General features: G+C 37.4%; 1 protein-coding gene and 1 pseudogene across 1 annotated transcript in view; both read right to left on the bottom strand.

The window, feature by feature from the left end:
- The window catches only part of LOC102261009 (cell surface glycoprotein CD200 receptor 2-like), a 19,104-nt gene that overhangs the window by 4,133 nt on the left and 5,268 nt on the right, over positions 1-9,703 (bottom strand). Inside the window, exons 2-3 of the mRNA XM_005873337.2 lie at positions 5,186-5,503; positions 4,820-5,068 (exon numbers count right to left, since the gene is read on the bottom strand). Of these exons, the coding sequence (XP_005873399.1) occupies positions 4,820-5,068; positions 5,186-5,503 (567 nt within the window). The remainder of the gene's footprint in view (positions 1-4,819; positions 5,069-5,185; positions 5,504-9,703) is intronic.
- On the bottom strand, positions 2,485-3,155 carry LOC102258928 (annotated as a pseudogene).

Raw genomic sequence — 9,703 nt, 5'->3', positions numbered from 1 at the left:
AGAGATTGGACAATAATCGTGCACCTATGGATTAGGACAGTGGGTGGGGAGTGAGGGCGGAGGGTGGGGTGGGAACTGGGTGGAGGGGAGTTATGGTGGGAAAAAAGAGGAACCAATGTAATAATCTGAACAATAAAGATTTAAATAAATAAAACTAAAAAAAATAAACAATTTAAGCAAAGATTTGAAGATGAGCTAACTCATATTTGGAGTATAGATTGAGATATATAGAAATGAAATATGTGATTATCTGAACCTAATTCTGCAGTCATTTGTATGTGTCAGGCACTTGGTCCAGACCCTGGGGATATAAAACTGAACAAGGTGGATCCTACTCTCAAGGAGCTTAGACTGTACTGGGAATCAGAGAAGTGGGAGGTTCATTATAGGACCATGGAGGTACTCACACAGAGGCGTGCAAGAGGTATTTGGTGAGTACAGAGTAGAACAACTAACCAAAATGCAGGATAAAAGAAAATTATTCCAGTAATTGATCAAATGGAATGGAAGAGGAGAGTGTAGAAAAGAAAGTGCATTATGAAGAGGTAGAAATTGCATATAAATGAGAAAAGAGGAATTAAAGAGCACAGCAATTTTGAGGAACCCAAGGTCCACATGCATGGGGTACAGACTGGACAAGAGCAAGATATGAGGCTAAGGAGAGCAGCAGGTAGACATTGGCAGCCCTGATTTTAGCTTTCCAGGGGCAAAGAGAAGTCACTGGGGGTATTTAAGTAGGAGAGTGGCATGTTAGAAGGTTACTCTGACAACAAATTATCTAGGGGATAAATTATAGAGAGGTAAACTAGGAAGCAGAAGTCCTCTCACAAGGACCTTGCAATAATCTGGGTGAGAGATAATTATGTTCTCATCTAAGTAGTTGACTTAAATTTAGAAAAAGAACCAACTTAACATGGCAGGATGACAGATGGGAAGGGCAAAGAGACCATATGAAATACCATAAAGAAGCTAATTATTAACAGAGAATGAAAAATTTATATAATAATCAGCATCTGGGAGATCTTTAGTGCTTTTTTCAGAGCATTTTCTGTTCAGAAGATGCAAGTAAGTCAAAGAGTAGATGTGAGGTAGCACAGAAGAGACAATGAGTATAGACTCCTCTTTTAAAAATCTTGGATATGAGTAGAAGGCAAGAGCTAAGAGTTTGAGGAACTCATTGCATCTAGTTTTTAACTTGGGAGAAAAACAAGCATTTTATCTAATCAGCCTTAGAGGAAGGATTTGTATAACAAAAAAGACTATACAAAAGAAAGCAGTGATAATTAGTGAACCAAAGCCTCTGAGGTCATGAAAGGACTTGTTATAAAGGATTTGGAGTACAGAATGAATGTTTGGTCTACAGGAGGGAAAGTCAGGTGGGACAGGAGATAAATGCATAGATCTAGATACAAGAAATCCCATATAATAAAAGGCTAATATGCAAACTATCCCCTCGACAGGGAGTTTGACCAGGGGGCAGGGCTACCGGCCAACCACCCGCAGCCTCTCCCCCCAGCAGGCCCTGCACCCGATCAGCCCCCACAACCCCAATTGGGGAAGGGGATGGCCGGCCAACCTCCTGCATCCCCTCCCCCAGGCTGGCTCTGCCCAATCGGGGTGGGCCAGCTGGACCCCACGGGTGCACGAATTCATGCACCAGTCCTCTAGTATACAATAAGAGCCTAGAGTTCATGGGAGATTGATCATGGAAAATAAAGAATAGATGTGAAAATACTGATAAATGCAACAACCTAAGTAATTCTTAAAAACATTATAGTAAATGAAATAAGCCAGGCACAAAATGCCATGTATTACATGATTCCACATATATGAAATGTCCAAAATAGGGAAATCTATAAAGATAGAGTAGATTAGTTGTTGCCTGAAAACAGAGGAGATAGTGAGAATGGGGAGTGATAGCGAGTACAACGTTCCTTTATGGAGTGATGAATATTCTCTAAAATTGATGTGGTGATGGTTGCACAACCCAGTGAATATAACAAAAGCCACTGAATTGTACACTTGAAATGGATAAATTGTATGAAAATTAGATCTCAATCAAGTTGTTGGGGTCGGGGGAAAGCAAATAAATGTGAAAGCTGTTAAGGGGAATAATGAATAGGACATGATGATTTTTTGGAACTCTACCCTTATATTTTATTAAAAGACCAAACATCATGAATTGACCAAACTGCTTACTTGAATTACAAAAGTAAAATGATTCAATATTAAAATAAGAAACTGTCTACAAATCTTTGGCAGTAATAAATTACAATACACAATGCATACAGGAGTAATACGCAGCAACAAACTCTCATACAAAATAAAGTACTTCAATACCTTTAAAATCTAATTTTTTTCTTTAAAATCGTTCATGAAAAATATTCTCAAGTCAAGATTAACACCTCAAATAGTCAAGTATCAGGAAGCTACATTACAGCTATGTAATATACTAAGGAACATCCTTTCACCAGTCATTTCCTTCTAATGTTTCTGCTTGCTTCTCCGTATTCCCCACTCCATCATTTCTTCAGATAATGCAAACTCAATTTGTTGAACACTAGAAATCTGTTGATATGATTTGTGTAAACCATAACATTTTGTTGTTGACCATCTGAAATTATTAAGCCAGCTGGTAACTAGTTAGTAAATGCCTTTTCTATTTGCTCTACTTAGTTCATCTGTAGCTATGATTGCTCTACCAATTCCTTTCTCTCCTTGCATTGCCTCTCTGAATTTCTGAAGGTATAACTTTAGAGGTTCTGCGTAACTGTCAAAGCCTAAGGTAGCATGGTAAAGAGAATATCTTCTCCATTGATTGGCTTCCATTTCTCTTGATGGCATTTTTCACTTGCTTCAAATATTATATAACTGATGGACTCAGGTGTCCATTCTTAAACACATTCTTTAGAATTTTTTTGCAATCTTTTCTGTTTGAGGTATAGTATTTTTCATTATACTTGCCACACTTGCAACTGGAGGATATATATCTTGTTCTCTGAAACTTTCTTTTGAACTATTTGTGTCTTCATGATCATTCATGCTGTTCCCAGCACCTGCATGAGGCTAGATAACATAATGACTTCCTCAATATAGTCTGCAGAAATTCCTAATTGAGAAGCATCTGTTATAGAACTGTCACCATTGATTATCATTAAATACTGTCAGAACTGTGTTGTCAGTAGTGTTCAAGAACATATAGATAAAAGAAGGATCATACTAAAATACTATGAAGACTATATGCCACCAAATTCAATAACATAGAAGAAATTGATAAGTTTCTAGAAATATGTAACTTTCTAGATTGAATCATGAAGAATTGGAAAATCTAAAGAGACCAATGAACAGTGAGAAAATTTAAACAACCATCAAAAACCTCCCAAAAAATAAAAGTCCAGGCCCAGATGGCTTCATTAGTGAATTCTATCAAACATTCAAAGAAGATTTGGTATCTATCATTCCCAAACTCTTCCAAAAAATTAAAGAGGCAATACTTCCTAACATATTTTATGAGGCCAACATAACCCTGATACCAAAACCTGGCAAGGATAACACACACAAAAAGAAAACTACAGACCAATATCTCTGATGAATACAGATGCAAAAATCCTAAACAAAATACTAACAAATCTAATTCAACAATACATTAAAAAAATAATACATCATGATTAAGTGGAGTTCATTCCAAGGGCATAAGGATCTATCAACATATGCAAACTGATCAATGTAATACACCACATTAACAAAACAAAGGATAATATAATCTTATCAATAGATACAGAAAAGGCATTTGATAAGTAACAATATCCACTTGTGATTAAAACACTCAATAAAATGGGTATAGAAGGAAAGTGCCTCAACATGATAAAGGCCATATGTGACAAACCATCAGCCAATTTAATACTGAATGGTGAAAAACTGAAAGTGTTTCCTCTATCAGGAAAAGACAAGGATGCCCACTCTCACCACACTTATTCAACATAGTTCTGGAAATCCTAGCCAGAGCAACCAGGCTAGAGAAAGATGATGATTTTTAAGAATTACAATAAAAAGTATAAAAGCTAATGTGTATTAATATAATAAATATATTAGAGCTACCAATTATTAATATTAATAACTAATGATTGTTAATGTAATAAATACAGTAGCTAATATTTATTGAGTCCCAATCTTGTATTGAAAATTATGTTAAATATATCATTTTATTTAATTAACACAATAATTCTATGAGGCAGTATCATCATCCTCATTTAACAAATGAGGAGATTATGGGACAGAGAAATTAAATTTTTTTCAAGGTCACACTGTTGATAAATGAGAAGCCATATTATGCCAAAGGCTTTGCTTGTAACTAGATTACACTCTCTGAAACCATATGAGGATATGGACTTTGTCTTTTCATTTATTACCAGTTTTAAACATATAAATAACATTTAACACATATTTGGTGGGCAAATTAATGAACTGGTTTCAGACGACAAAAGAAGGGTAAGGAAAACTTGTCTCTTACTCAGGGTAACAAAGTGGTGACCACTACAAGAAATGGTCTCTAATTTAGCAAATAATATTTTTACAGCTGCCACACTAAAATATATTTTGAGAATGTACTGGTAAGTGATCAAATTAATTCCTTCTATTAGATAAAAGTGTAAGACATACAATTTCTCTAGCATTTCCTTGTTTTTTAGAAAATATCTACAAATTAGGAATTCAAGCTTTCTTTATCTTGTTTTTGGTTCGTTCAAAATCTTTTGTGTTTTTTTAGTATCAAGTTTACTACTCAAAAAAACAAACAACAACAACAAACAAAGGTGTTTACCTGGATTCAGCTCTATGGACCGACTCCAGTTGCCAGTCTCATGGAAGACAGAGCAGGACACAATAGACACATTGCCATCTGCCCAGTGGCACGTGCTCTGGACAGTCACTGTGCCATTGCCCCAATATTCATACGCAGGGACACAATCTCCCTCTGGGGTCCAGGAGATCCGGGCAGCCGGCCTCCCTGCAACTGCCTTACACACCGCAGTTCTATGCTCGCTTTGAAACAGAGTCACTTCAGGGGCCACTGCAGAGATGAAGGAAATGTTTTAGTCCTAACACATTAGACATGGAATTTAGAGAGATATTCCTTTAAGTCCAAAATCTGGTTTTCTGAAACATCACAATGTATAATGTTCCTTACCTAACACTCGGAGTTTATATTCATAAAGGAAATTCCCAGTAAGTGCTGCCACTGTACACCTGTAATGCCCTTCATGAGTGATGGCCACTGGGCCAATCTGAAGGGCAGGAATCTGGTCAGGTCTGTAGAACCAGGTCATTCTCTCGTCAGTACAGTTTGTTTTTGAGATCTTGTTTGGGTCTCTCCTGTGGGTTCTGATGCAGGAAGGCTTGTCTCCGAGGATTATTTCCCATGTTGTTATAAGCACATTTGTTGACAGGATAGGAGGGCAAGAGAGCACAGCCTTTGTATCCACCAGTACCGGCAAGGAAATATCAACTGGACACACATACACACACACACATACACACAGGATGATAAAAAAAAACTTGGTAAAAACCATGTATTAAATTTTTGACAACATATTACATAAAGTTGTACTAGAACAGTCCTTTGCTGGTAATCTTATTCCAAAAATATTAGACTTACATTAAAAATCAAACATTCACAAATATATATAACATATTAAGCCTAATACAAAGATTAACTCATTTTCTCCCACATTAGGTGTCATTAGGTAACCAGTATGCATTATACGTGTGAGAGTGTTATTAAGTAATTTGAAATTAATTCAGACATTTCAATATCTATGAAAAAATAACAAGGAAACACAATTCTCAGCTTAAAGACAAAGACAATGAATCTTTTGGACTATTTATTTATTTTATACCTCATGCTCCTTGGTGTAGAAAATGAAATAATTAGTGATGTGGTTGTATCCTTCTAAGTTTTGATGAGAGAGAATAAATTGGTAATATCAAATCTAAATGCCTATCCCTAAGGGTGGAACTTCAGGCAAAAATAAGTATGGAACATAATGGTATTTAAAATAACTAAGATGGCATTCGGGATGAGCAAGCTGGCCATTTTTTTTAAGTTTTTATTTATTTATTTGGAAAATTAGAATGTCAGCAAAATCAACAGATCTTCCTTCCTTCCTTGCTTGCTTCTTTTCTTCATTCCTGTTCAGTTACACATACTCCCAAAGAGTTCAACTGTAAACTTTCTCAGAGATTTTGTTCCCATATAATCACTCTAATTATAAGGATTAAATATAGAAGTTGACTCCTTTTGTTCACCGTTTAAAGTAAAAATTAAGCCCTGCAACCTACAAGTATTTTCTTACAGGGAAGCTCACATTTTCCCCACAAATTGACATAATGTGTCCATGACTGGTAGGGGTTTGAGGAGAGGTGGCTAGGTGTACCTGTTACAACTTAACGTGTAACAGAGGTGAGTGTCACTAATTTTATCACTTCAGCGTGACTTGTGACGGGGCAAAATCTTTATGTGAATGAAACTTGCTTGTACTAAACTCTGCATTTGATATATCTCCTCTCTATTGGTGTCACCTGTCTCTTCTGTGATTTACTCAAGCCTTTGAATTACACAGCAAATAAAGGTCACTTAACTAGAAGGAGGAAGAGGAAGAATTTTAAAGAAGATCTGAGAGGCAGTTAAACCCATATTCTTTCTACCACTCTAGGTGGCATCCTCTTAAAGAGGGGAACTCCAATGTGGCAAAGGCTTATAGGCAGGCAAGAACATGGCTGGTTGAGAACCACTAAAGTTAGATGTGGGTAAGCTACATGTGCACAAGGGAAAGATGCTGAAGATAAAGCCAGAAAGAAAAGAGACTGGTGAGCCCCAGACAGTGTGGCAAAGCAGTTGAGCATCAACTCAGGAACCAAAAGATCACTAGCTCGATTCCCAGTCAGAGCACATGCCATGCAGGAAGCAGCTGATCATGGTTTTCTATCTCTCTATTCCTCTCCCTTCCTCTCTCTCTAAAAATCAATAAAAACATTAAAGAAAATAAAAAAGACTGGTGGGAAAGCAAGTTGTGAAGGTTCCCTTACTTTCCTAAGAGTTTGGACTTTAGCTTGTAAACACTATGAGTCTTTAATGATTTTGCCATTAAAATGTTTACCCTCAAGATCAGACTATATTATTTTTTAAAAAAGAAAGTACTAGCTACTCATATAAACATATACATTTATACAGGGCCACAGTATCCAAAGAAGTAACTCTCTGATAACGAATCTAATCATGGTGGATATTCTGTTCTTTCGCCTTCCTCCTTTCTATAATTTTCAATCACCCTTCCTTTTTAATAGTAGTTCTTATGGAACCGCTATTATTTCACCCTTTCTTCACCATCATTTTCCTTTTTAATGCCTATAGTGATAAGTTACAATGGCTGGTCACTACCCCACACTCAATGGGTTTGGCATCTAACACTAAATATTTTCCATTTACTCCTGTGATCAGGATGATTTCACCTCCTACTTCACTGAAGAGATAAAGGGTAGATTCTCATATTTTGCTCCAGAACCATCAGTCATATCCCATCTTTTCTGGATCCTTTGTCTATATAAATATCTCCCAGTCTGATCCAGTCTTGTACACACAAACAAAATCCAATTGTCTTTGGGGCATTTCCTTTCTTTTCTCACTATCATCCACGAGTTTAAGTCCCCATTACCATTCACCTAGATACTGCAAACACCTCCAAATTCTGTCTCTGTCTCAAACCCTCCTGTCTTCAATTCATTCCTTACATTGCAACCAGGTACATCGTTCTATAACATGGATGTGATTCACTCAACTCTAAGACCCCCCAGGCATCTCTCACTGCCTGAAGAAAACATTTAAATGCCTTTGTGTTGTTTTGAAATCCCTCTTTTTCAAAATGACTCACCTTTCCAATCCAGTCACTCCCTACATTGCTCCCCCACTTCAGAAAGAAAACACCAAGCACAATTGCATTTCTGTGTCTTTCCTCACATGTTCCTGTGGTCTGGCATGCCCTACACAATGCTCTTTGTCTATTATAATACTCCTTACTCTAGTGTTTCTCTTCAGAATGTATAAATATTTTTAATTTTTATTATAATACTCCTCTTCCTTTAAGACCCAGTTCCCTTGATACATCCCCTGTGAAGCCTTCTCTGAGCCTTGGTGCTAACAGCTCCCTCCTCTAGACTCCTGGCACACTTGATATGACAGCTGTGCCCATGTCTGTGTGTGATCCCTAAAACTGAGCTCCCTGGGGGTTCTCTCTTGGTCTCATCTTGCTCATCTGTGTGTTCCCTGTAGAGCCTAAGACAGTGCCTGATAGAGCAAGCTCCACAGTTTTCCAATGGAATTCAATTGCTTTGGAGGCATTGGGGCAGGATCATTCAGGTTCCCTCACCCCACAGCATTCAGATCACCATATTCTTCAACTGGGCACAAGGCTGGCCTTCAAACCAGACCATCAACTATGTTTCTAAGGAAGTTCAACACTCCATTCCTTTAGTACTGACCTCTGGGTGGGGGGCAAGTATATTACCTTCCATAGGATATTCTGAATGATTCTGCTTTCTGTCCATTGATGAAGCTAGAAAAATATTCAGAGAAAAATAAGTGAAATCAATTTTAGGTACTTAAATCAAGTGGAAGCTGCTATTCTCCACAAAAACTTATGTACAACATGATAGAAAATCAGTTAACCATAACTAAATTACATTGAAAGACTTGCAAAACAAACTAGAGTTACTTCATCATTAAGTGGAAAAATATGTTAACATTAGAAAATTACATTTATAAGCTATTGATCAATGATTTCCCATTTATGGGACACCTTGTTTTATTCTTGACTACATTTTGCAGTGGTAACCCTGCCTCTACCCCTCCTCTAGCCACAGTGGATTGGCTCATCATAGGCACCTCATATGAGCTGGGCTGATTACAGTCCTTTATCCAGATGCCACCTCTGATTAAAGTTGTTTGGTCCAGTGGTGGGCACCTCACCCAGCTGGACAAATCAGGGTACTTTCTTGAGAATTTTGCAACCAGAACTTAGAAGAATAATTCATTCTTCTTCCCCATTTTTCCTATTATGATGGTTAATTTTATATTAACTTGGTTAGGCCATAGTTCCCAGATATTGAGTCAAACATTATTCAGCGGTTCTCAACCTGTGGGTCACGGCCCCTTTGGCAGTCGAACGACCCTTTCACAGGGGTCGCCTAAGACCATCCTGCATATCAGATATTTACATTACGATTCATAACAGTAGCAACATTACAGTTATGAAGTAGTAATGAAAATAATTTTATGGTTGGGGCACCACATGAGGAACTGTATTTAAAGGGCCAGAAGGTTGAGAACCACTGTTAGATGTTTCTGTGAAGATATTTTTAGGTGATATTGACATTCAAATCAGTAGACATTGAGTAAAGCAAATTAGTCTCCACAATGTGGGTGGGCCTCAACTAGTCAGTCAAAGGCCTTAAAAATAAAAGACTGACCTATGAAAGGTAATTCTGCCAGAAAACTGCCTTCAGGCTTGAACTGCAACTCTTACCTGGGTCTCCAGGCTGCTGACCCACCCACTCCAGGTGGCATCCTCTAACAGAGAGAAACTCCAACTTGGCGTTTTGAATTTGGCAAGCTTCTATAATTATATGAGCCAATTTCTCAACTCTCTCTCTC

The sequence above is a fragment of the Myotis brandtii genome, unplaced genomic scaffold (genome assembly GCF_000412655.1).
Source record: "Myotis brandtii unplaced genomic scaffold, ASM41265v1 scaffold406, whole genome shotgun sequence".
Lineage (NCBI taxonomy): Eukaryota > Metazoa > Chordata > Mammalia > Chiroptera > Vespertilionidae > Myotis > Myotis brandtii.
Note: the sequence above shows the minus strand (reverse complement) of the source record. Positions and strands in the feature narration are given on the sequence as shown.